This window comes from Lygodium microphyllum, chromosome 4, assembly GCF_053477565.2.
Source record: "Lygodium microphyllum isolate KBCC chromosome 4, Lygodium_microphyllum_v1.1.10, whole genome shotgun sequence".
Classification (NCBI taxonomy): domain Eukaryota; kingdom Viridiplantae; phylum Streptophyta; class Polypodiopsida; order Schizaeales; family Lygodiaceae; genus Lygodium; species Lygodium microphyllum.
Genome location: NC_141138.1, coordinates 129,465,540 through 129,492,927, shown reverse-complemented (window position 1 = coordinate 129,492,927; position 27,388 = coordinate 129,465,540). Strand labels below are relative to the sequence as shown.

Genomic DNA, 27,388 nt, shown 5'->3' with positions numbered 1-27,388 from the left:
AATTTTTAAAATTCCTAGTTGATGATCTAGTAAAATATTCCTAGATAAGAAAACTAATTGAAACCATAGATATAGTACAATTTTCCTATACAAGAAAACTAGTCGGAACCATTAATACAAGCCATTATCACACTAATATATCATGTTAAGAAAACTAATCACAATTTGTTCACAATGTTGTATTGTTAGCAATAGAATTGTGATTGAATCCACTAAAAAAGTTGTCTTGAACACTACATTCTCTCTACTTCACCATGTTCTAGAGCACCTAAGGTAGGTCTAGAGTTGTCGTCCTCTTCCGATCTGCTCCACCGTTTAAAAAATTAAGTCTTGTTAGCTCTTCCTAAGCCTCCCTTCCTTTTTTTTGAAATGCAGATCCTTGTTGCTTCACCCACAATGTTGTCCCTAGATACATTTTGTGTTTACAATTACCAAGGATATCAAAAGGCTCAAACATGTACATAGCGAAAAAAGCTCAAAGCAATAAGAGAAGACCTACCATTTTTAGTAAACTTCCTTCCCTTGATTCTAAAAGCACTGCAATCTCCCATAGCTCCACAACATAGATCTACTCTACTGGTTGTATGCTTCAAACCCTGTAGTCCTATCCACAACAAGACAAATAATGAAATGATATTTAAATTATTTGCTCATGGAACCATATTGTATCATACTTACTAATGGGGATAAAAAGATGCATCAAAAGCAGGATAAGCTTCCTCCTTTCCCTATCATATCTTTTTTAAATGTTTTGTATAACAACCCTCAACCCATAACCCAGAAAGCTTTTTACTAAAAGAACAAGAAACCTCCATTCCACTTACCTCGGAGCCTTTAGATTTGCTGGGCTATCAACTTGAACATGTCTAGCCAACAGAAGATACCAAATTAAAGTTATCCTGCAAATTATGTAGATCATCATCACCAATCATGCCTCTTGATCCACCCATGTTGCTGGGCTAGTGCACATGCTCTTGACCAGTGCTACCTGGGCTTGATCCGCTAAGTAGCATGGATGTCCATGGCCAATTTAAGGATATGCTAATCATACCACCTGACCTTGAAATATCAGCTTGATTCACTTGATTCATGATATGGCCAGGTTGATCAGATGGATTAGAATCCTTTGCAGTCATGTTGGCCTTAATCTCGAGGAGGTTGCTGCTGTTCAGGATATGTTGACCAAATTCGCCATGATTATCACATGAAGTGACCAAATTCTTCATGATCTCTCTATTCCTGCAGCCCACAAATCAAATGTCAAGATGGAATATAGTCAATCACAAGAAGTTTTTTTGACATAATTTTCCCATGTGGAAAAGGGGACTGTTTTCCCTTGGTTTGCCCTAATAGTGTTCAATAACATGAGCTTTTGCTTGGGAGCCACCGCATATCTAGTTAGTTGCCACTAGTTGCCATCGAGGGTAAGGGGCTCCTGGCCCCCACCCTGGGCTAGTAGCCAAAGATGCTCCTCTCTCAGCCAACCATCACAACCTGCTCCAGGGGCTACTGCAGCCTATTCATTGCCCTCCACCTGCTGATGACAGTCTACATGTGGTTCTATCTACTAGTTTTTCTCCTAATTCATCATCCTCACCTCAGCTATTACTGTTTGAGATCTTTCAAACCAGCTACAACCAACATGATCTGTCGAGCTACTGCATTTCCACTCCAGGACTGCTGACCACTTATTGTGGACTGCCATGTAGCATCTCAATTGCTGCATTTCAGATCTGCCCTGCTTCATCTGCAAATTACATCACTTCATGATCCATGTTTTGCTGTTTCAGTACTTCATTATCAATCTCCTTCAAGCTCCTTCAAGCTTTTCATTATTTCTATATCTAACTCCATGAGTCATCTAAAATACAAAAACCAATATGTCTTTGCTGTGGTCTTGGCAGAGTTACACTTCCTCTCATGATTTAAAGAGCATCTGATATTATTGAGATGCTATTTGTAAAGCCTTTAATCAACAAGTGGCCAATAAGCCTAATTTAAAGTCTTTAAAAGGGATCCATTTCTTGCTAAGTGCAACAAGTGCAGCATTGTACCTTGAACTACAATGGTAAAAAAACCTAGTCAACTCTTTCAGATATGTCTTCTTTCTAGCTTGAGCAGAATCAAGTTTCATTTGCCAACTGTAGAATTCCTTACCTGAGGCGCTCCATCACACCATTCAATAATCCCACGAGCAATCACATTTCCCTACATGCAGAAAAATCAACCTATTAGCAACATCCTAATAGTGATAAGACATGTACAATTTATTGATTTGACCTATGCTTAAAAGCCACAGACCCAGATGGAAATAACATGAAGTATAGCAAGGGCAGCATTGTATGATTCTGCTAACCTACATGGGAGAGGCAAACTATATTGTACCCATCTTGAAGCTCTAGCCCATTTGATTTAACACACCTCAAACAGCTCTATTGATAGACAATAACCACTTGAGGATTCAGAAATATTTGGGCTGATCCATTCAACATAAACGTCCCTAATCTCATCAGTTGGTTAGCTAATCTTGGTGATCCATTCAACTCTTTCAGAGATGTCTTATTTCTAGCTTGAGCAGAATCAAGTTTCATTTGCCAACTGTAGAATTCCTTACCTGAGGCGCTCCATCACACCATTCAATAATCCCACGAGCAATCACATTTCTCTACATGCAGAAAAATCAGCCTATTAGCAACATCCTAATAGTGATAAGACATGTACAATTTATTGATTTGACCTATGCTTAAAAGCCACAGACCTAGATGGAAATAACATGAAGTATAGCAAGGGCAGCATTGTATGATTCTGCTAACCTACATGGGAGAGGCAAACTATATTGTACCCATCTTGAAGCTCTAGCCCATTTGATTTAACACACCTCAAACAGCTCTATTGATAGGCAATAACCACTTGAGGATTCAGAAATATTTGGGCTGATCCATTCAACATAAACGTCCCTAATCTCATCAGTTGGTTAGCTAATCGTGGTGATCTCCAAATCAATTCAGTTGATTAACGAGCGTCATAAGTCACAGTCTTCATTAACACCTTAAATCTCTTTACATTCACATGCAGCATAACATATTAAAGTGAACAAACTGCCTGTACCTTTGAGGTTAACCAGGGCCTTTCTCACACTTCTCTCACAATCGGCACAATCCATTTGGACCAGAAGCTCCACTATCTGCACCAGCAATTATACCCCACAAGTTAGTTAACAAAATACTACTAAGGCGCAGAGTAAAACCGCTTCAGGAGCTACACTGCATTCTTGCAAAGTTAAGACGTTGAATTGGAAAGGTAAGAAAATGCATCATTAATCTCTGCCCATTCCAAGTACATATTCATTCAAATGACAAGATTAAACTCTGTGTAAAGGAATGAGCTCACTTCCTTGTAAGGATTAGAGCCATCTTCTTTTTGCATCCCTGCCATAAAGATCTAGCCCACAACTGGATAGCTCCTCGCCATTAACATCTGTACTTTTGTCATCATAACGTGTTATTGAGTCGAAACTCTTTATGAAGTCAATGCAGGAAGGATTGGCATGATTCGAATCATGTCTCAACCCCACTCCACCTCCACCTGCATGCACCTCAGGGTACCCTGGTTCACTTCAGGTGGGGTGGTGATAATTTTGACCTTGTGACTTCACCTTCGAACTTTCAAAGGCATGCTGATTGGGTTTTGCAAATTGCATGGTGCCAAAGAACCATGAGCTTGATTCTCCTGCACTCCGAATTCCTATTGACAGCCTTCACTTCTTCTCAAATGCCTTTGAAACCCAGCAATTCAAAGGGACAATTATCTTCAAGAGAGGAGATGCATAAACACTAACTTCTAACATTAACAACTCCTTAGCTTCAACACACCTTTGAAATCTAGAATCACTAAAATTCTCCTTATTTTGTTAAACTAAAAACCATGCACATGTTTCTATTTCATATTCTCGAGGACTTCGAGCTACACCGATTATCAAAAAATGGTGCAGCAATATAGAATACTAGCATGTCAAGAAGTTTTTGACATGTTCCCATGTGGGGAAAGGGGCTGCTCTCTCTTGTTTTTCCATATAGTGCTCAACATCATGAACTACCCCAGGCCACCAGTCCCCCTGCCCTCAACCGCACCTAGCACCTAGCCAAGTATGCAGTCCCTCCCTCATAAAGCTCATGATGTCGTCGTAATTCCAATGGGAATTATAGTGGGAATTTGTCTAAATCTTCTCAATGTGTAGAGATACAAACAACAGAGCACATTGACAAACTGTGGCCTAAGCTCCTGAAATTACCTTCCAAAGCAGCATCGCTAGTGATTAAATCAAGTTGAAGACTGTTGAAGAGGCGCCCAAGATCCACTACACTTGTCCAATTCACAAGTGCATCTCCATTCTGAAGTTTCAGGCACCCACGATTCGCTATGCCTCCCCATATTATTCCCACAGGGCTAGGCTTTTTCTTGCCTTCCTCAAGCATCAGTACCAGGCTGCCACTGTCTCCCTGCATGTCAAATGCTTGCTGGTTCTTGCCCACAATCAAGAAATCAGTGAAAAAGCAATTGCCCTTCTCGTCATTGTACTCAAAGGCATATGCCATGATGCTTCCTTTTGTTAGCCCTGAGCTTTTGCCAACTTTTATTACCCTCCTCCCCACGATGCTGTTGATGTTTGCTTGCAAGTCAATAGTTATAACATCTCCCATCTCACCTACCCCTTTGATAGTAGTTGTGACTTTGGAGACATCAAAACTGTCCCCGAATGGAATGAAAGCACCATAAGCTTGCACAAATGTCTCTGCCCCATGAGCAAACATCATCAAGTATCAATATTGTCATATCAAGAAACAGAAACCAGAATTCTTGTTTCAACTCACAGAGAAGTTTATAAAATGGACAATACAGAATGGCTTAACAGCAGGCAGCTCAAAAACAAGTAGCAAAGAGGGAAACCTGGATTCACACTTGTAAAAATGCCATACCACCGCTCATCTATAATAAAAGACGTTGCCCTTTCCACTGCACCCAAATAAACACCAGGTCCAACATTTGGAGGCAGTGGATGGAACATCTTCTGGTTGGGGTAGTCCAAATCAACCGCAACATGTCGATTTGTCAGAAACCCAACCTGACGAGTCCCTTTCCTACTCTGTACTATGGCTCCAAGTGTACCAAATGTCTCCTGACCTGCAACCTGTGAAATTCACCAAAGAGAGAAACGTATCAGAATTGTCAAACTAGTAATGATGCAACAATTATGTACATATATTGCAACTAAAAATCTGCCAATCTTCACCTCTACAGTGTAAAAAACACCATCAGTTGTTTAATTGATATATGATGAAGCATGTACACACTCTCAACATTTCTCAAAGTTTATGGAAAGGAGGGGAAAAATGTGCGAAAAACATCTAATGACACCAAAAACATAGAAACACATGAGATGGTCATTTCTATTTTCTATACACAAATATGGACATCATCATGCTGCAATTGAGTATATCGATAAACAAAATGATGATAGATTCGAGAGTGATGCCCCTCGAATATCAATGTAGACATATCAATCTACCACTAAACTGTACACTATCATAATGCATCAAATGCCCTCATTTGATATGCTAGTTTATACAACTCAATTAAATAAAAAATACTAAATATTTTGTTAGATCAATATAAGACATCAATCTTGATTACATAAAAGGGCCTACAGTTGATCCGAAAATTGAACTAAGACCACAAGCATGACATCAAAAGAGTAGACACATCCCAGTTATGACCATGCTCTAAGGCTATGCAACTGATCCTTGAGATAAAATTTAGAAACTTGGTTGTAAGATGCACACCTCCAAAACAAACGTAAAATTATAGAATGACTAAATTTCAAGACGAGTAGTTTGTATTCAAACTTTGAAGTTATTCACTGGCTTTTTACCTGAGATCCTGGACCGATGGATGGGTCATTGCCCCTTAAACCTTCATCCAGCTCTGTGTACACCTCTTGCTCAGGGGTTGCGGCTGGAATATGAAAATAATAGAACTCTACCACATCAACATCACACCATATGCCTCCAGTTGGTCAACCGTGAGAGTTAAAGAGGACAAACTCTTGCTACAAAAGACATGTAGATGAGAGTTAAAGAGGACAAACTCATAGCAAGTTTGATGTTGTCAACCGTGAAAGTATTTGATGTGGTGAGTCTTGATTTGGTCCTTCATTCATACTAAGAGAGATCAAAATTTTCCTACAAGCTTAAATAGAATTGGCTAAGCAGCTGCATACTGACTTAAGGTTTAAAACTCCTCTTTAGCCGAGATGCATGCTGTAGACAGGTCTTCTGCCTTTTACTAGGAGCAAAATACAAAACACTGATCAATTAGAAAGGACATATAGGAAGACAAAAGGAAATCCCTTGCTACCTTAGAGCATGTCCTACTTCCTGAGAAGCTAGCCGAATAGCGATGTCAGGGGCTTGCACAACAGTCTGACTTGCATCATGAGCCTGAAGAAGGTCATGATTATTCTCCATAGTCAGTGAGAAAGCTGCTTCCCTTGAGATGTCTGGAGGCAGAGCAACTGCTCAGAAACTACTGATGTTAGAATATATTTCAAGCTTGCAGGGAATGGGGTTGTCATTCAAGCTCTTTTGGGTGTGATTGTGATCTTTTGAATGAGGTTCCATGGGCTGTATTGAGCATGAGTGTATGTTCTTAAACAGTGAATAAGAAGAGAAGTAAATGCCAGAAGATTACTTTGGGTTGTCTTGGCCTTTTGTTACAACCCTATGTGTCTGCTAAGAAGGCCACTGTCTTCCCTCCATTGTTGCAGGCAATTTGAAAAATTTACAAGCAGATGGGGCAAGCTTGTCAGTCTCTTAACTGATGGCAATGCAGGCTTAATTGATGATGCCGTGGTAGTGTTGGCCATATTAGCACCATGTGCAGAGGGCCTAATGGCTATAAGGAAGACTAGGTCCATAGCTTTGCTGGTAAAACTGTTAACATTTGGGTCCACCAAAGGGAAGGAGAACTCTACTGCAGTCCTCTCGGCTTTGTGAAAGAATGGAGGACTCTACAAGCAGATGGGGCAAGCTTGCCAGTCTCTTAACTGATGGAAATGCAGGCTTAATTGATGATGCCCTGGCAGTGTTGACCATATTAGCACCATGTGCAGAGGGCCCGATGGCTATAAGGAAGACTAGGTCCATACCTTTGCTGGTAAAACTGTTAACATTTGGGTCCACCAAAGGGAAGGAGAACTCTACTGCAGTCCTCTTGGCTTTGTGAAAGAATGGAGGAGGAGAAGTTAAAAGATCTATCTTGATCCTTCCTACTGCTCTCTCCTCTTTGCAAAGGCTAGCATTGGATGGTTCTCCTAGAGCCCAAAGAAAAGAATCCCTGCTTTTGAAGATTCTTAGAGAATCTAATATTGAGTAATAAAACACGTAGCTGGGAGATAGTACCTGCTCAGATAAAATCATACACAAAACCCAAGTCCTAAATGTAGATTAAAGAGTTCTCTGCCATAAGTAGGTTCCAACCTACTTGTGAAGATCAATGTCTCCTTGACACACTCCATCACTGTGAGTATGCATTAATTTTTCCTGCATCTTTCATTCATCCTGAATAACAGGCCATTCCTCTAAGCCAACATCATGGATCCTAACCTCATATCTTACCATTTTGAGACATCGCTACTGTCACATGGGCTTTCTCCTGCATTTAATAGGCACATGCTTTCTTGATTTCACTATTTTTTCATTTAGTGTCAATTGCAAGGTCTCAGTGGTCCAACTTGCTGCGGAATAAATATTCTTTGAGATCTTCAAAGGCTACTTCAGCATTGGTGTTGTGCTTGTTAAATGATTCAACAGTTGGAAGCCCTCAATGCCCACTGAAGCTAGTAAAACCATGCATCTCACGATCTCATACCTGCCACAATGAAGCTACATCTCATGACCTCATACCTACCACAATGAAGTTACCTGCATCATACATACCCCTGTTTGTTTAGATGATATAGAACCAACAACCATTGACGTAGTAGAAAGTACAAGATATCCCACTTATGATGAGACAAAATTTGGTGATTTTTTTGGCATAAATGCTACTACTAATATGCCTAAAACAAAAGAGGATGTTTCTAACATATATGCTACTTCTAATATACCTATGGATGAAGATGTTTCTAGCACATATGCCACTTTTAATATGCCTGAAACAAAAGAAGCAGTCTTCTTCTTCAGATAGGAGCCCAACAGGTCCTCTTCCTCAAGTAATAGTCCTCTTCCTTGATGGAGCCTACTCTTCCTCAATGTATTGAGCTTTCCAAAATGCAAGCAACTTCTTCGAAGGATGGCAGGTTTATCTCCCTTTCTCCTTGCACAGATCTCTGAATGCTATCCATAATGCCACTAAGAGTATCAAATCATCCGTCTCTTTCACCATTGACTTGTCACGAAACGAACTGCTCTTATTTAGTATTACAGAGCTTCCAATCAATCCCGGAAACTGTCCACTCAAATCATGATGATTGTTTACACTGTTTCACAAAGCCACCCTACTACTCACTAAATAAAAACACCCATTGAATTAGAACATTGATTATGCATGCATCCAACACTTGCTGGTTAACAGGTGCCAGTTTCTTTGCCCTTGCTCCTCAATCCCGAAGATTTCTTCTTGGTCGGTTAAAAGATCTCTTGCTCACCATCTGTTAAAGGTGTCGCGATCTGCCTCAATTTGCATGTTGATCCCTTGCTTCATCCTCTCATCACGATCCTTGCGTAAGCCAAGCAGTACAACCACCTTTAGGGGTAGCGGCAACAAGAAAAAAGTCTAGGTGAGAGCTGCAAATACACGCAGCCTTCAACGCCAATCAGATAGTAGTACACTGTTAGAGAACCTCACAAACTAAAAGATCAGAATGATACGCCAGGCAACCGTTTGCCTCTCCGTCGACGCAACAGCTTATAGTTACTCATATGCCAGACAGCCCAACTGTCTGTCGCAGCTACTTTATATGCCAGCCAGCCTAAGCAGAGTATTGCTGTTAGGTTACAGTACGAGCAGTCATCATCTATCTAATTCTGAGTGCTCCTGTGCAAGTGATGTTTAGTACTCCGCCATCCAGTGAGCCCCTCTACAACAGCGCCAATGATGACATCATCGACACCTCCAGCATCGACATTCATCTTCCCATGCTGGCATATGGTCTCCTCTACTGTGGTCCTTCCCTCCAACGCACCATGTCCCCAGCCCCACTACTGCGTCCCATCTGCCATCCAGGATGATGTTCATTTATGCCTTGGCAATGCTTGTGGATTTGGCATTCTCTGTGTATTCTTCTTTCAACTCTGGAGTCCCTGTTTCTCTCCCATTACCACATATCCCTATTTTGGTGCCAACATTCCAAGAAGAATGTTGCCAAACGTGCCTTCCAATAGCAAAAGCCATGCCACCTCTAAGAATGAAAAGCCTTATGTGTCTGAATGTTTCCCTTAATTATTGGTAGTTTTATTCTAGCACATGAATGGGTTTAATACCTTTTTGTAGCATGAGCTCCAAATCCCCAGTTATGCATGCCTTCCTTTATTAAATTTTCAAATTCATTTGAAAAATGTTGCTTATATATTTTTCAAAATAATCTCTCTTTGTGTGTATGTGTACCTCATGTGCATGCATGCAGCCCTAAGTAGCGGAAAGTATGTCACATGTATGGACAATATAGCTCTTGTTTGCTAGATCACCTTTTGTTGATAAAAATTTTTATGATCCTCTGACTAATAAAGTTGAGGCCATCTTGGATCATGATGGTGAATAAATATATTGTTAAAACCTCTAAGAAGTTAACCTCACCTCATAGAATGCTAAAGGCCTATGTTTACAAAGCCAAAAGGTAGCTTGGAGAAGGTTGTTAAGGGCAAGGAAACCTAATGCATCGGCCATGCAAGGGCTAAATCTCACCAATGAATACATCCAAGCACTAGACCTTCCCAGTTGTGTGTGTTTTTACTCTTCTTCAAGTAGAGGAAAGGGAGGAGTGATCCTATTGATGGAGCAAGATTTTAGTCCCATACTAAAATGAGAGGGAGGGGTTGTGGTTGCTCCTTCCATGAAATACAACAAAATGGTAGTTGACATGTGGTCAATATATGGCCCTCTTGCATCCATGAATAGATTAGGGATTTGGGAAACTTTGAAAGGACAAGTTTCACAAGAGTATACCATCTTGGCAAGGGACTAGAACAAGTTGCCAAGTGAGGCTGACTAGTTGTATACAAATTGTACCATGATTGCATATGATAAGGAAAATTTTCATCACTTGAAGAGAACGTATGATTTGTTGGATGTTTCCCACATGATTGTAGATGGCCTTTGCTTTTTATAACAAGCATAAGGACTAGTCTTAGCAAGTTGCAAGATGAGACAAGACCTATACCAATCAAGGAGGGTGGCAGGTTGTACCATAGCTAGGATTGGAAATCTTTGCAAAGCATCTAGACCACCTATCCAACATACAGCGATCAGTTATTGATGAGCAAGAATATTAACTTCTAGTTTATCAATTCTTGGAACTAGTGCAATCTACTTTCTTTATTTAGGTGTCCCTACTACAAGCTAAAATATTTTCAAAGGAGGAACTTCACTATGTGGTGTTGAGAAAAATGAAAAAAGATTGATGCTTGGTTTGAATGGTATCCCTCACATGAGGTATATGATACCATCTAGGATGTGGATTGGTAGAGGCTTACATGCTTTGCCAATGCTTATGTAAGAAGAGGTGAGATCCCTAGCATTGCTCATAAAAGAAGAATTAAACTACTCCCCAAGTATTGGATTCAAGATAAATCAAACATATGAAGGCCCCTCAAATTCCAAATGTAATCTACAAAATCATTGCAAAGGTGATATCATGAAGAGTAAAGCTCATACTACCATAGGTGCTACATAATTTTCAATATGGATTCCTCTATGGAAGGGATTCCTTTGCACTCCCTCTTTTCCTTCAAGAAAGAAGGTGACTCATCTTCACATGAGTGGGATTTGTGCCTATAAGCAACAAGGGAGGGTGGTACAACGTGCTAGGGGGGATTCCCCACATGATCAGATCAGATGATAGAGTATGATGCACTTGCGGATATGGGGGAGATGCATAATGCACAACTGCCATTCCCAAAACAACAAAGCACCATGGTGCAAAGTGATACACCTCTAAGTGTTTAATGATGGCCTAAAGCCTAAATGTGCATGAGAGACAATGTGTGCTAAGACTAGATAACTTATGGTAGGTCTAAAGTACAGTCCTAGAGTTAATGTTAATAAATGTATATGTTTATTGAAAGTGGGAGGCAAGGGTAGAAAATGTGAGGATAAATCTAAAGTACCAAACTCATGCTCAAATAAAACAAAAGATAAAGGATTACCTTGTGGAACATCTATGATCAGAGAGTGTTCTTCAAATCCATATTAGTACCAAATTCGGTCTCCTAGATGACTTACAATTAGTCCCCACATAATTAATTGGTAGAGTACACATAATTAGTACCAAATTGGGTCTCCTAGATGATTTACAATTAGTCCCCACATAATTAATTGGTAGAGTACACATAATTAGATTTGGGATAATCAAAGTAAGTGCAATGTGTCCTTAAACTCTAATGTGATTTGGGATCATCAAAGTAAGTGCAATAAACTTATATATGTGGGAAAATAAAAAAATCCTAACCTTAACCAAGATGAAATGCCACATCATACTTTGTAAGTTTTATATGTTTTTAAGGAGGCTAGTTATATTGAAGTTTTTCATATACGTAGACAAGTAAGTTGATAGACATTATATATAAATATAGATATCATAGATATTGTCTATCATAGATAACATGCTATTATGCTCCTGGCCAAACATGAGTGACTTGAGGTAATGCCCTTGGCCACAAACACAAGTGATTGAAGAAAAAAAGATCACTAGAAGCTAGTAAGGAGAAGTTTTCTCTACTCTATTCTAAAGCTACCATAATTGGGGTGGTGATAAAGACTCTGCCTCTCAATTTATCAAAGCTAAATAACATAAGAAAATTTCTATAATTATTTATTGGTATATCAAATCCAAAGGATGTGTATATGATACCATCTAGGATATGATACCATCTAGGATGTGAATTCAGTTAGTCCTCTCGATGGATAATCATTCTGACTTGAATATACAAGTGGCCTATACATCATTAAAAACATTTGTACTTTTGTATTTATAGCATTTTAAACAAAGATTTCCCCATTACTTTGAGAAAATAGATCAATGTTTTTGATACACTCACTTTGATATTCTCACAAAAGGTTGCACTATGAATGAAGCTTCTTCGTTTATGTCTAGGAAATTTTTTGCATGAAATACAAGCAAGAAAAATTGTTGCTTCAATTGCAGGATGCCTGGAAGATCAATTTGTATAGTGTGTGTGAGAGTTTGTTGAGAGAGGCTAAGTATTCTTTTTTGGCTGGTCAACAAGGCTGTGTTGTGTTTTGTTGGATCATTTGAAAGACAAAGTAACTTTCTTGGGAAACATTGGTTCTCACCACACCAACATTCCCCCCACACTAAGATGGAGCTTCTTGTTTTAATGTATTTATTTTTCTAATACTTAGTATATGTTTATAAAACCAATACCTTTGTAAACCTTTGGTTTTTTTTTTTCTGAATTGCAAATAAATGTAATGTTGGTTTAATCTCAAACATTAAATATGGCCAAAACTAAACGAAAGGGATCCAAAGCTATCCAATACTAAACTCTTGGCCATTTGTGATGCCCCAATACATGGTTTCCATCAGTTTAATAATTTTTAAAAATATTTTATTCAGCAAGTATCTTGTTTTATATTCATCTCATGACATTAATTATTTTAAATAAAAATATTTACCTTTTAAGTATTATTTTCTTTCAGATTTCATTATCTATGGTAATTTGTTGATTATAAAATAAAAGTGATTGTTCTATTTAGTCATTTTATTATTTTTTCAAGATCATGTATGTAAGTATATATGCTTACACATCACTCAGGCATTTATAACAAAGAGGAATGTCTAGGAATACCTTGTTTTATATTTATCTCATGACATTAATTATTTTAAAGAAAAATGTTTATCTTTTAATAATTTTTTTCTTTCAGATTTCCTTATCTATGACAATTTGTTGATTATAAAATAAAAGTGATTGTTCTATTTAGTCATTTTATTATTATTTTTAGATAATGTATGTAATCATATATGCTTACACATCACTCGAGCATTTAGAACAAAGAGGAATATCTAGAAATATCTTGTTTTATATTCATCTCATGACATTAATTATTTTCAAGAAAAATATTTACCTTTTAAGTATTTTTTTCTTTCAGATTTCCTTATCTATGGCAATTTGTTGATATCTACTATTAACATTCTTCACTAGAAAAAAAGAGTTAGGACATTTTATACCTCAATTATCCACATACTTATGAGGGCTTGTGGCATTCATTTAAGGAAAATGTGGTTATAATCCAAATAGTTTGTGTGCTATCAATAGATATGTGTGCTCCTTGTTTGTAAGGGGCCCAAATAACTATTGATTATTGTTTGTGCTCATGTTGATGTATGATTTAGACATTTTAATCCAAATATTTTTTATGATGTCAATAGATAAGGACATTTTAAGCTCTAGAGCCATTGAATTGAATTGGAATTTGTGCAATGTCTATGGGAATTGAAATTAATCCAAATTCTCATGAAGGAGACATGAAGTGTATCTTAGCTTTCATGTACATTTTGGACATATATGTGCATATCCATCAGGAGCATATATCCATAATGTCTTTTTTGAAATTGTTCTACATGGATTATGGTTAGGCCTATCCATTGTGATGTGTGTTACTTAATTACATTAGCATGACTATGTTAGATGCTATACACAAATTAGTTCTCATTTGCTATGTACAATTATTTTGCTAGTTATGGCCTGATTTTTTAATCTACTAAACATCGCTATATTAGATGTTATATAGAAAATCTTCTCACTTTACTGTATAGACATGGATTTCACTAGTCATAGCTTCACTTTTATCTAGTAAAACTAAAAACCTAGTTTCAACTAAAAAATTCGTAGGTACTAACTAGAAAAATTTGTGCATTTACTAGATATTTGTGTATTTGCTATCTAGTTTCATGTCCAAAGTTCCTTGTGCCAGTGTCTTCTCTCCCTTTGGCTTGCCGTCGTCTTCTGCATAGCTCCTTTATCATTGGAATGGTCTCTTCGACTACAGGATGACCCCTTCAGCACGTTCCTCGATGCTTCAGTCATCGCCTTCGGCTTTATCATCATTGTTGCTACCTTTTGCTATGTCTTCCTTCGTACTACAGCAGCTTCATCGTCGGCTTTCGGCATCACCATCCTTCTCTTCTGCTGCGTTCTTCGTTGTTGGGTTCTCCTCCTCGTCATGTTTTATAATCGACGCCATCTCGAAAGCTCGTGGCTTCAGAAAAAAAAGCTTCAAAAAGCTTCAGATAACATTGTCAATGATTACACTTTTCTTACTCTTAGCTTGAAAAAAAAAACCTTCAGAAAGCATCGTTCATTGACGTCAATGATAACGTTATTGAGAACGTCCTGCTATGATCGCGCTGTTACTTTTTCTTCTTCTTCTTTATTCGAGAAAGGTTTGTTTGTTCTGAGACGAAATGGCAAAGGCGTCCTTCTTATGACTTGCCTCAAAAAAGACAATGAGTCGCACCTTTAATATTATCATCTTCAAGTGCTACCATTTTCGATTAAAAAGACTAAACGATTATTTGATTGTCCTGCTGAAATGTGTATTGAGCTTTTAGCACTACTAGCTATTGGGTATGCATCGACATCTCTAGCAACGCTTACACGTCGTAAAGCGATGCCACATTGCATCGCAGGTGATGTCGCTACTATTCGTCGCATATGCGAGCACTTTACCGAGGCACCTAGTGACCCTTTAGTGTCGCTATTGGTATGAAAGTCCTTAGAAAATTGTGTGTCACTTAAGTGACAACAAGCATAGCATAAACAATGATGAACATTGCTTAAGCGACACCTTGCCCCGATGACTAGAAATTGATCCATTTTTTGCCAATGAGATTTATATATACATACTCAAAATCATGTGTCTCTATCTCTCTCTTTCACTAGCTCTATCTAGTGTGCTCTCTCCTCTCTCTCCTTAATTTGGCACCCCCTTCCTTGCACTTGTGATTGCTCTCGGTGCTTGAATTGTTTCCATTCCACATAGTATTGTAGAGGTTGGTCAGACTAGTGCGTAAGCAATACAAATTTACAGTTTTGACCTAAACATGAATTATGGTAAACAACTCTATCTCTCTTTTATTATTAATTTTTGAAATTGAAACTTTAAATTAAATGAAAACTAGACTCTTGTGTTTGTTTATTGAAAATAAAAATTAAAATATATACATAGAGTATTGTAGTGGAACATCGAACTGGCAAAATGCATGTACCTGAATGCATGAGCTCGATGGCTCATTAGATTCCATTTTTAGTGTGCTTTTTAATGATAGGTTACATTATAGGGTTTTGATAAATATATAGACATATTTATCGGTTTCCACTTTTCATATACAAAATTAAGCATTGGAAGAATCCCAAGTTTTTTAGTATGGTACTATATATGTATATATATAGTAATGACCATAGGGTCGAGCCTAGCTGAAGTGCATGATATGATGCCAACCAAGCTGTAGGACCGGACCTTGCCACGTAGGTATAACTACCAAAACGGCTTCAAGATTTCAGTTGTGGAGACATTCTTGATGTATGACCAAATGGGAATAAAAAGAGAAGAGGACGCCTAGAATAAGGGCAGGTTCTGGACTAAACCTGCACACACCACATTGGTGGATCAAGCAATGAGCAATTCTCCCCTAGCTCATGTAGGAGTTCTGTGTTCATCGCACCATTTGTTGCTTTATAGAGACTAAATCGGGTCATCTTTCGCCAGCTGCTCTACCAAAATCACCCAATTTCACCCCAGAGCCATCCTTATGAGGATGACTCATTGAATCTCCAGTTTTCCAATGCAACTCCAATAGAAAAAGTGTTCCAAGCTATGTCTAGTATGGTGGTTCAAATCAACAATACTAATCAAGCCCTTCTTAGTTATCTATTCACGAAAGGCTCCCACACATGAGCCTGATCCCCAATGTGCATCCCAAAGCATTTCCCGACCTTCACATAGAAGGTTTTTTGACATGGTTAGATAATTTTGAGAACGTTGTTAGCTATCAGCACCCGCAAAGTAATGGAGGCCCCACTCTACTCAAAGGCATAGTCGCAATGTGGTTTGTCTAGCAGTAAGAGGATGCTAAATCAAAGATCTTTGTTAATTCAAAATTTTGCTAATCACAATGTCATGCAGACTACTCTCCAACAATTAAAAACATTGACCCTACAACAATTCGAACTAGTAGCACAGTTTGCAATTAAGCTAAATCAACTATTATTGCGTGCTAATCCCACCATGTTTGAAGAAATGAAGTTGTTCTTCCTTTGTCCTCACCTTCACCATGATCTATCTCGCCAGATTTGCAACTAATGCCCAACTTCCTTTCACGCAACAATCTAGATTGCACAACAAATTGAAAGTACAACACACAATGCAGAAAATAACATCTTGGTAACACATATGGTTCCTCCATGACAAGTGTTTGATCATCAGCCTACCTCCATGGACATCAACATCTAAAATGCTCAAGTCAGTAATCACCGTGACTTGCCACTTCGGGATGCATAAGGCTGCCCAAAATGTTTCTAGTGCAACCAATATGAACATATTTGCAAGCACTGTCAACGACTATGAGCAAATCATCAAGTACAAAACACTCAATTCCAATTAGCTAATGTGGCAACCTTACCAGCAATTTTGAAAAATATCTGAGCGGGTGGCTGATGGAAGGGCACCCCCTGTAGATTCATGCTTCAGCAACTTTTGTATGCATGGTGTGTCTAATGTTGGCCAAGATCTTTCACAGACCCCATGAAGCACTTTTAGATTCAAATAGTACCATATCCTCTATTAGCCAGAATTTAGTAGAGCATTTAGGTATTTCCGTAAGCACAACCACTCTCATCTCCGTATTATTTGGAGATAATAAAGAAGTATATCACTCCCACACTATAGCCCATTGCACCTGTCATGTATCACACAAGACATTCACACATGATTTTTATTATTTGCCACATCAATTATTTCCTTTAACTTTGACTAGTTTGTCAAAACTTGATCCCGTTTGCACTTTGATATCCAGTACTTAGTTTTGCCCCAAGCTCTTCCCATACCCATGATGTGTTCTTCACGAGGCCCCAACTTTGTCCAGACACAAAGCACATTAGCAAATAGCGACGCATATAGCGACGCCAATAGCGACGCCGATAAACGCCGTTGCTAATCAGCGTCGCTATTGCCCCAGTCCCTTGTAGTGTGACACAATCTTTTGTGTGGAAGTCAATCTTAAGGTTGAGGTTCAAGGAAATCTAATGAATTCTCCTTAAGGTGGTTGCATGGACCACAAGTTAAGAGTACAAGTTTGAGAAGCTGTTTTTAAAAAAAAGACATAGTGAATTCATTATTAAAATACCTCGTGATAGAAATACGATCTCTAAAAAAGTCATGCTAGTGTTATCGGAAACAACGTGATCTACAACTTTTGTGTTGGACGTTTTTTCATCCGAGCAACACACAGAGAGATATCTCAAAATTGGTGTTGCATAGTAGGTCTTGGAACAACCACATCTTGCATAAAGATCAACTCAAGTCTCTTTCCAAGAAGAGAAGATTTTGAAAGCTTATATGGTGCGCAGATCGGATGTTATACGCTCGCGTAGTGAATGCCGGAAGGTCCCCAAGAACAAAAGGACTCTACTTTTTGCACAAAACTCAAGGTAAAAAGCATGCACGACATGAACAAGAGACCAATTGGGTGCAATCTCCCCCCATGCCTTGTGTGAGCGCTCCACAAAGCATGTATTTTATGTATTATTCATCTTCAAGCTCAAATAATAGCCCAAATTACAAAATAGCAAGCTTTTAGCTTTTGAGTTTTCTTTAGCACAAAATAGAAATAAAGCTAATGGGCGGTGCCCAAAGAGTCAGGCGTACCCAATACAATGTCCAAGTACAAATAACATAATTGTGCGCCCATGCGCATACAAAATAATAAATAAATATCCAACACCTCAATAAATAGGCACGATAAAATATAGGCGCCATGCCTAAGGTATGCGCCCATCAAAATAATAAATGATAAATCGAATACTCGCTATCCTCAAATGCTTTCCTCCGCCACTGCTGCTATCTCTACACATCAACTGAAGTATTCACAATCGTTAGTAAAATAATACAATTAAATTGATAAAAGTGAATACCTAGCAGTCTTCAGCTACATAAATAAATCAAATGGTTAGAAATCAATCCTAACCTTAATTTATTACGAGTGCGCACTCTAAACTCATAAACGTTTATTAATTTAATATGCATTTTGTGGAATCACCCGCTATGGAATCACCCATGTACATACTAAATTAATGAAACGCCCGAAAAGGATAGGCGTCCACATCAACTTCTCGCACAAAGAATCCACTTTGTGTATGAGCCCCGGTCATCAAAATTTACGAAATCCACCGTAAAACCTCATGGAATCCACCGTGGCACGGAATCCACCATGAAATATGCCTCCTGGCATCATACCCCGGGGTGGATAGCAATTGACCTCAATTGCTATTAGCTCAATGTGGAGCTAGCAGAGTGGGGAAAGCATTTAAGTCTCTAGCGTGCATCCATTGGGCTTCCTCTACAGGATGGTTCTTAAATTTGACTAAATATCTAAAATATCTTCGGCCAGTTCTAGTGGTCATAAAATCAGTGTCTATGATAGCTTCAGGTTCAAGTATTTCAGTCTCTTTCTCTAACAAAGGTGGGTTTTCATAAACAGGGTGTACAGGTAATTGGCCTCTAAAGTGTCGTAATAAACTAATGTGAAATGTGTTGTGAATTTTCCAGTGAGGTGGTAATTCTAACTTGAATGCATTGTCATTAATTTTGTGAATGATCTTAAATGGTCCATAGAATCTAGGTGCTAATTTCACAACTGGGTGTCTATCTACACTTTGTAATCTACGTTTTTCTATTCTCAACCAAATATAGTCATGAACTTTGAAATTCATTGCTTGTCTTTTCTTATTGACTTGTTTGGTATATGATTGCTGGGCTTTGGCAATCATGTCTTTAACCTCATCAAAAATAGTATTGTGCATACTAGCAATATCATCAGCACTCTGAATTCTATTTGATAAAGATGCAACAGGTGTAGACAATCTATAACCATAAATCACTTCAAACGGTGCTTTCTTTGTAGATGTGTGTGGTGTATTGTTATATGCAAACTGTAATAAATGCAAATGTGTATCCCATGTTTGTGGTTTAGAAATAGTGTAAGCACGTAAAAGATCTAGTATAGTACTGTTAGTGGCTTCTGTTTGTCCATTACTTTCAAGATGAAATACAGATGAGAAATCAATTTTTGTGCCTAGGTTAGCAAACAAAGTAATCCAAAAGTTGTTACAAAATCTTGAATCACGATCAGAAATAATAACTTTTGGTAATCCATGGTTAGTAAAAACAGTTTTCAAAAACAATTGTGCTGCCTGTGATGTTGTTAAAGTTTTCTTACATGGAATGAAATATGCTTGTTTACTAAACCTGTCTACTACTGTCCAGATCATATCATGGTTAGCTTTAGTATTGGGTAAACCAATAATAAAATCCATAGAAATTTGTTCCCATGGTCTCGATGGAATAGATAAAGGCATAAGTAATCCATATTTTTTACCATGATGTCTCTTAACTCTTTGACAAATCAAACATTCAGAAACAAAGTTAGATACATCAGTGTCCATATGCGGCCAATAAAAATCTTTAGTTAATGTACGTAAAGTAGATATGATACCTCTATGACCTTGATATGGAGGACAATGAATCTCATTCAAAACAAAAGATCTGAATGAAACTGCAACACATAATCTCTTTTCATAAAACATGAATCCATCATTATAAGACAGTGAATCAATAGGAATCCAGTTATTTTGAACTAATTTATTCCAATCAGCATGAAAAGTAATGTCCTGATGATAAGTATCTTTCATAGGAATTAAAGAATCAAATGATATAACATAAATATTATGAATGGTAGGTCTTCTACTTAATGCATCAGCCACTACATTTTCTTTACTGGGTTGATATTGAATGATAGGATGAAAACTCTAAATAAAGGCTACCCATTTGATATGTCGGTCAGATATTTGAGGTTGGCTAAGTAAATGCCTAATACTTTGTTGGTCCGTCTTAATCATAAATTCAGAACCCATTAAGTAATGTTTCCATTGTCTTAAAGCTTGTACCACAGCTAATAATTCTTTATCATATGTGGAATATTTCAGTTCGGAGGGTTTCAGTTTACAACTAGAATAGGCTATGGGATGATTGTCTTGCATAAGTACGGCTCCTATTCCAGATCCGCTAGCATCAGTAACTACTAAAAAGAATGGTCTATTAAAATCAAGCAATTGTAATACAAGAGCATGGGTTAATGCATGTTTCAATAAGTCAAAGGATTTCTGTTGATTATCATACCAATGATAAACAATACCTTTCTTTAAAAGTTTAGTCAATGGTAAAGCAAGTAATGAAAAATTATGCACAAACTTCTTGTAGAAACTAGCAAGACCTAGGAATGATCATAACTCATGCACATTTTTAAGTATATGCCAATTCAATATTTCTTCTATTTTCTTAGGGTCAACCTTAATACCATCAGATGATACGATATGACCTAAATATTCAATTTTTGTTTTAAAGAACTCACTCTTTTCGGATTTGCATACAGTTGATTATCTTTTAATAACTTGAAAACCAAGGACAAATGTTCATAATGTTCTTTCTCATTTTGACTAAACACCAAAATATCATCAAATAAGACAATAACACAATGCTGATATCTCAAAAAGATACGATTCATCATTCTGCTAAATGTAGTAGGTGCATTAGTCAATTCGAAAGGCATCACTAAAAATTCATAATGACCAAATTGTGTCCTAAATGCAGTCTTGAATATGTCAGACTTATCTAATCTCACCTGATCATAACCAGATTTAACTTCTATTTTACTAAATATAGCAGAACCTTGTAGTTTATCCATAGGGTCATCGACTCTAGGAATTGGATACCTATTCTTTATTGTGATCTTATTTAAAGCACGATAGTCAATGCACATACGATAGGTATTATTTTTCTTCTTTACCAACAAAACAGGTGCACCAAATGGAGAACTACTAGGTCTAATCAATCCTCTATTTAGTAATTCCTCAACTTGATTTTGAATTTTTTTTTTCTCTATCTGGTTATGCCTATATGGTGCTTTACAAGGTGGTTGTGTACCAGGAATCAAATCTATTTTATGGTCTTCTGAACGTGAAGGAGGTAAACCAGGTGGTAGATCTTCTGCAAAACAGTCTTTAAAGTATGCAAGAAATTCTTTATGCCTAGGGTGCATATGATTTTCTTTAACTTGCAGTTCAATCATCCAAATGAGATAAGATTTACTACTTTTGCATAATGCATGTTTAGCTTGAGTATGAGAAAGCAGTGGAAAAGCATTAGATGCATGCATACCATACAATGTAATATGTTTTCCTTGAAATTGAATATTAATTGAATGTGTGGAATAATCTATATCAGGGTTATGCTGATGACGCCAAGGCATACCTAAAATAATGTCACTGGACTGCAATGGTACAAGTAGAAAATTTCTTCTTTCAGTGTATTCACCAATTTGAATTTCTAAGTCATGTACTTCTTGGTTTCCATTATACCTAGTGCCTAAGAATGCTGCTTTAATGCGATAATGCGTAGGTACAGTCTGTAACTTCAATTCTTTCACTAGCTTTGTAGAAATAAAATCATGAGTACTACAGTCATCATGCAAAATAATCTTTTCCTTTCCATGCACTAAACATTTCATTGTCAATAAAGAATGTGGAGCTGGCATACCTGGTAAAGTATCCGAAGGAGTAGTAATGTCATCTTCATCTTCCGTGAAATCATGCATTTCTTCATGTTCGTCATCTTCCATGGCTCCAAGGTAGTTGATATGGACAGGTGGCTTCTTTGAATGGCAATTTGCTGCTAGATGTTCAGGTTGGTGGCATTTATAACATACTATAGGTTTGGCTTGCCATTCACTTAGAATCCAAGCCTTGGCCGACTTTCTCATATTTTCCACTACTCTATGTTTGACCATGGCTCTCTTCATATCATCGCATTTATGATCCTCTCTTAATTTCAATGTTCTATGAGCCCTATATGTAGAGGATTAAAAAAGTTCTCATGCATTAATAAATGATTGCATGGAGTACTATATTCAGGTCTTTGTTTTTTAAGGATTTTAAAAAATATTTGTAGTTTGCTCCTACTATAGCACACAAGTAGCTCATGATCTTGTTTCTTGTAGTATTTTGGAGTACTTGGCCTTGGAATTAAGCTAATACTATATATGTAATTGGAGTTGCATGGCATCTATCTTTAGGGTGCTAGGATACCTATGGAGAGGGGCTTTAACCACCACTAGAACAACCTCCACAAAATCCACTACGTTGCTACCTATGCCCATGTCTACTACTAATACCACTCTCATGGGATGGCTCCCATGATCAAGAGTGTGGAGACTTTGCACCTTGAGTAGGTAAAGCTACTAGTATGGGCTTTGTGGTATTGAAATAATTGAGGACTATGTGGCTACTTGCAGTCAAGAAGATCAAGGAGTGGTCATTTACTCATGTAGCTAAGGATGGGATAGGGGAATGCCCTAAGAAGGCCTATACTGTAGTGATCATTCGCTCTCTTTATTCTCAAGATTTAGGATCCTAAGATGATGACCTCCACCACATTAATATTTGCATTAAGGTTAATAGAAACATCTACAAAACTACAATATAATAGGATTAGTAGTATAACATTGTTGTGCCGCTACGCGCACACCATGTGAAAAACTCTAAAGTGCAGCTTTCTTATTCATCTAGAGAGCGAATGCCATTTTAGACATTAGTGTTAGTGTCCATGGCTCAAAAATATTAGATTTTTGGAGAAGTTTAGACAATTTATGATATTTTAGATATTATCTCTTCTAAAAATCCATAAATATGTAGATAACTCCTAGAATAGGATGTAGCCTCGGCAATAGCTAAAGCCTCTCGATGGATCATATCCTGTGTTGGCTCTTCAATAACTTGTCATTTTCCTTTTATGATGTCAATGATAACATCATGAAATACTCTTTTGGAAATCTTCAAGACTTATTCAAGAGTAAATTCAATTTTGCAATTAAGAATTCGATCCTCATGTACATTTCTCAAGTCCTTCGTCGTCTCAATGTGTGATAACAACTTGAATCCAGGTTGCTTTCTCGACCTCGAATCCTTTCTCTTTTGGGCCTTCTTATCTTCTTGTACTTTTGGCTTCTCTATGTCAACCATACTCTGCTAATTTGGTCCTGAAGAAGAAGGCTGAAAAGCTGGATCACTCCTTCTGGTCACCCTCTTCGATCCTTCAGGTTGATCATTGTCTCTTTTTCGCTTTTCTTCAACAAGCACTTCAAATCCTTGAGATTTCATGATGTAAGCATAGATAGAAAAGACATCTATGCGATCATTCCATCCATTCCCTTTTTTTATTACATCTCCTATGGTTGAAAGTTCAAACAATGAAGCTTTACCTTTCTTTTCTGCATGTAGTGCATAGGACCATAAAGGAGATCTGTCTTTCGACAACAATGGCTCCAAACTCTCTTGCAACTTCTCGCATCACATAAGAAGATCAGCGCAAAAGAGACTCCTCCAATAATTTCTTCATACCTCCTTCACCAAAATTTGGTTTAATCGGTTGCTCTGTATCTTCGAAACATATCATCTTGTCCTTCCATACCACCAACTTCAGCCTTTTTGCCTATTCAAAGTCTTGATAGTCCTTCTACTCATAGTCTGGACTATCGCACCACATGCAACGACAAACTCGATCATTTTTGGAAGGATTTATAGGAGTAGAAGAGGTTGGGGCAGAAATAGGAGCTGGGTTAAGTGGTTGCTATTCTCTTCTGGTCATCTTAATTTGAAAATCTTTCAAGTTCTTTGAAATTTCCTCCACCATGACTTCGACAATTGGTTTGGTAGATGGTTTGACTATTGCAGTAGGGATAGGCATAGAAGTAGGCATGGACACAGGATGAGAAATAGGAGAACATGTGGAAGGAGCAATAGGAGAAGTAGGAGAAGTCGAGAAAGGAGAAGAAATCACTAGAGATGTTTGCATGTCGTTCTGCAAGTGAGCCTTCCATCTCCGCCTCTTTCTCAATGTGGAAACCGCATCAACAACATCTTGCCAATCCGTCTTCAATCCTATCGGTTGCATACGATCTTGAAGAAACTCTCCCAACTTGTCGTGAAGTGCAAGATCAACCTCCTACAAGAATAACTCCACTTTCTCAGAGTTTAGGGCTCTTTGCTTAAGGGCATCCAACTAGTTGTAATGTTCTTCAAACTCCCACAACAACTCGAAAGCAACAAGTCCTTTGTTGGGCTTGTTAACCCCAACACGAAGAAAGCAAAAGGAAGTGGAAAAGACGCAGGGCAAAGGCGGAAAAAAGGTAGCCCGACTGAAGAAAGAAAAGGAAAAAAGGCCAAAAGCGCAAGGGCAACCTTAAAAGTCCAAGGCAAAGGAAAAAGGGGAAGGGCGCATTTTAAAATAAAAAGGCGCACCCTGAAATCTTGTAAAAGAGCGCCGGGCTCTCACCCGTGCAATTTGTAAATGTAGATGGACAGTGGACAAGAAGCTAGGAAGATAGAAGGACAATGGGAAAAAGGGCCTAGGCTATGGCCGGCCATGTAAAAAGGGGAAAAGGGGATGACCGCCCAAAAGGGATTTAGGGTTTTGTATATAAAGTTGAAAAGTGAATGAGAAGCTCATTCTTGTGTGTGGCCAAAAGTAGCTCTCCTCTTCTTCTTCTTCTTCTTGTTCTTGCTTGCTTGAGCTTATGCTTGAGAGAGGGAGTGTGAGAGTGTGAGGGAGTGAGTGTGTGAGGGTGAGGGACCGAGGAGAAGAAGCTCTCCATCTTCTTCTCTCTTCTTCTCTTCTCTTCTCTTTTCTTGTCTTGCTCGCGGCAATGGAGCTTGGAGCTCGGAGCGGGAGGATCGAGCTTGCTTGAAGCTTGCACTTGCATCGTGGAGCTACCGGAGTGTGCGAGAGAGGAGGTAACTCGAACGGCACGGAGGTAAGCTCACTACACCCATAGATATGGATGGCGCGTCGGCTATGTGAGAGGTAGCCATTAGTGCTCGGCTTGGAACACTTGAACAATAAGCGGTCCGTGGGTCTTGGAGTTGAGCGAAAGCTCCCACATTTTGGTTCCGTTTCCGGGACCAATGGATTCAAGCCTTGAGCACTTGCGTGCTTCGAATCGAGCATTGGAGTAGGAGGTTTCCCCAACTAGTGCTGCTTGAGGTAGATAGGTAGAAAGCAAGGGGGTTGAAGATGGTATTCGATTTCCTTGGCAAGTAGGTTTTTTGATTTTTTGAGACTTATTTGTGAGATGAAGTAGTGTAGGTATTTACTTTATGAATTGGGTGCATTAGGGTAGGAAAAAACAAAGAAAAAGAAGAAAAAACAAGCAAACAGTAGGGTTTTCTGTTGCTGTATAACAGGCTAAAACATGGAAACAGGGGACCAGATTCAAGTTTCTGGGTGAGACATGGACAGGGAACTAGCTGTAAGGCTCTACAGTGCTGGGAAAGGACCTTAAGAGGCCTGGGAGGCCAGGACAGACCTCATTTCCTTGGTTGGCCTTGTGAGAGAGAGAGAGAGAGAGAGAGAGAGAGAGCTTCTGGTTCACAGGACGAGGAAGTGCTACCCCGATTTCTAGGCGACAGCGATTCATGCTGCTCCAGGTGAGTTTGGTGTTTCCCAATAAGTGCTCTAATCAGATCTAGGAAGTCCGTGGTGATTGTGTGCAGTAGACAGTAAGGAGGGGTCAAATGCGCGGAAATCGCGCCCGCCGCCGACGTAGTCGGACCAACTCGCAGTGGTCCGATTCCCAGAATCGAACCACCCCCAGAATCGGACCACCCGAGTTCTGGAGTCGAACCATCCGAGTCCCAGAATCCGACCGTCTGACTGAGAGTGAGTCGGACCAGTCTGGTCCGATTCCCAGAATCGGACTAGCCCGATCGGACGTGCCACATGGCACTCGGACCACTCAGATTCGGACCAACCCATCCGACTCGGACACTCGGACCAACCCATCCGATTTTGAGAATCGGACGCTCGAACCAACCTGTCCGACTCGGACACTCGGACACTCGGACCAATCCATAATCGGACCACTCAGAATCGAACCTGCCAGAATCGGACCACCCTGTCTGATCCGATTCCCAGAATCGGACTACTTTGAAAATCGGACCACTTCTTGATCCGACTCTTAGAATCGGATGTGACCAAAATCGGACCATTGGTCCGATCGGACCAACCCAAAATCGGACGTCCGATTCTGATAATCGGACTCCTGAAAATCGGACATCTTAGAATTGGACCAAAAAACTGTCAAAATCGGACAAGTATCCAGAACACAAATTCTGACGCATCTAAACCTCGAAATTGACCCCAAAGACCACGTAGAGCTAAAGGCACATCACAGATCCATCACTGGGCTGAAACTTAGAGCACGTAGTTCAAAATTTGGCTATAAACGGTCCTCCAAATTGCATATGGCGTCTACCGTAACGGCCCTGCAGGCCGGGGGGACTGCCTCCCCGGACCCCCACAGAGGGGGCTCTGCCCCCTCCGCACCTCCCCCGAGTAGGTTGGAGAGAAAACGCGCACAGTGACAGGTCTTCCAAATTGGACCCTAGTGAAGTAATGGCTCTACACCAGCATGGAGTCTCACTTGCAATAGAGCAACCAAAAGCCCATACCCGAACAGAGAGAAACAGAGACCCTAGAACATCAATGGGCCAATCTAGCCATCAAGGGCAAAAAGGCCACACCACGAGAACACAAAGACATTGTGTTCAAACCGTGTCTAGTCAGAGCAAAATGCAACTTCAGCAAGCTACAAATGCGAAGGTGACTAGATGTGACACTCTTGACGAGAGATGTACCTTGAATAGCACTGGACTGACGATCCAAGACAGCAGTGGAGAATCCACATCTGGTCGTGCAGTCGAGAACTCAAGGGCATCTGTCAGAAGGCTTAAATTTACAAGCCAGGACCCGAAAGATGAAGACATAG

At 39.0% G+C, this 27,388-nt stretch overlaps 1 protein-coding gene across 1 annotated transcript in view; it reads right to left on the bottom strand.

Moving 5' to 3' along the window:
- Positions 1-573: 573 nt before the first annotated feature.
- LOC148037623 (protein NARROW LEAF 1-like) overlaps positions 574-27,388 on the bottom strand; it is a 33,709-nt gene continuing 6,894 nt past the window's right edge. The window contains exons 2-12 of the mRNA XM_087677133.1: positions 5,930-6,063; positions 4,948-5,188; positions 4,292-4,792; positions 3,476-3,585; positions 3,122-3,184; positions 2,615-2,665; positions 2,158-2,208; positions 1,610-1,698; positions 1,060-1,239; positions 825-899; positions 574-604 (exon numbers count right to left, since the gene is read on the bottom strand). Of these exons, the coding sequence (XP_087533259.1) occupies positions 574-604; positions 825-899; positions 1,060-1,239; positions 1,610-1,698; positions 2,158-2,208; positions 2,615-2,665; positions 3,122-3,184; positions 3,476-3,585; positions 4,292-4,792; positions 4,948-5,188; positions 5,930-6,063 (1,526 nt within the window). The remainder of the gene's footprint in view (positions 605-824; positions 900-1,059; positions 1,240-1,609; positions 1,699-2,157; positions 2,209-2,614; positions 2,666-3,121; positions 3,185-3,475; positions 3,586-4,291; positions 4,793-4,947; positions 5,189-5,929; positions 6,064-27,388) is intronic.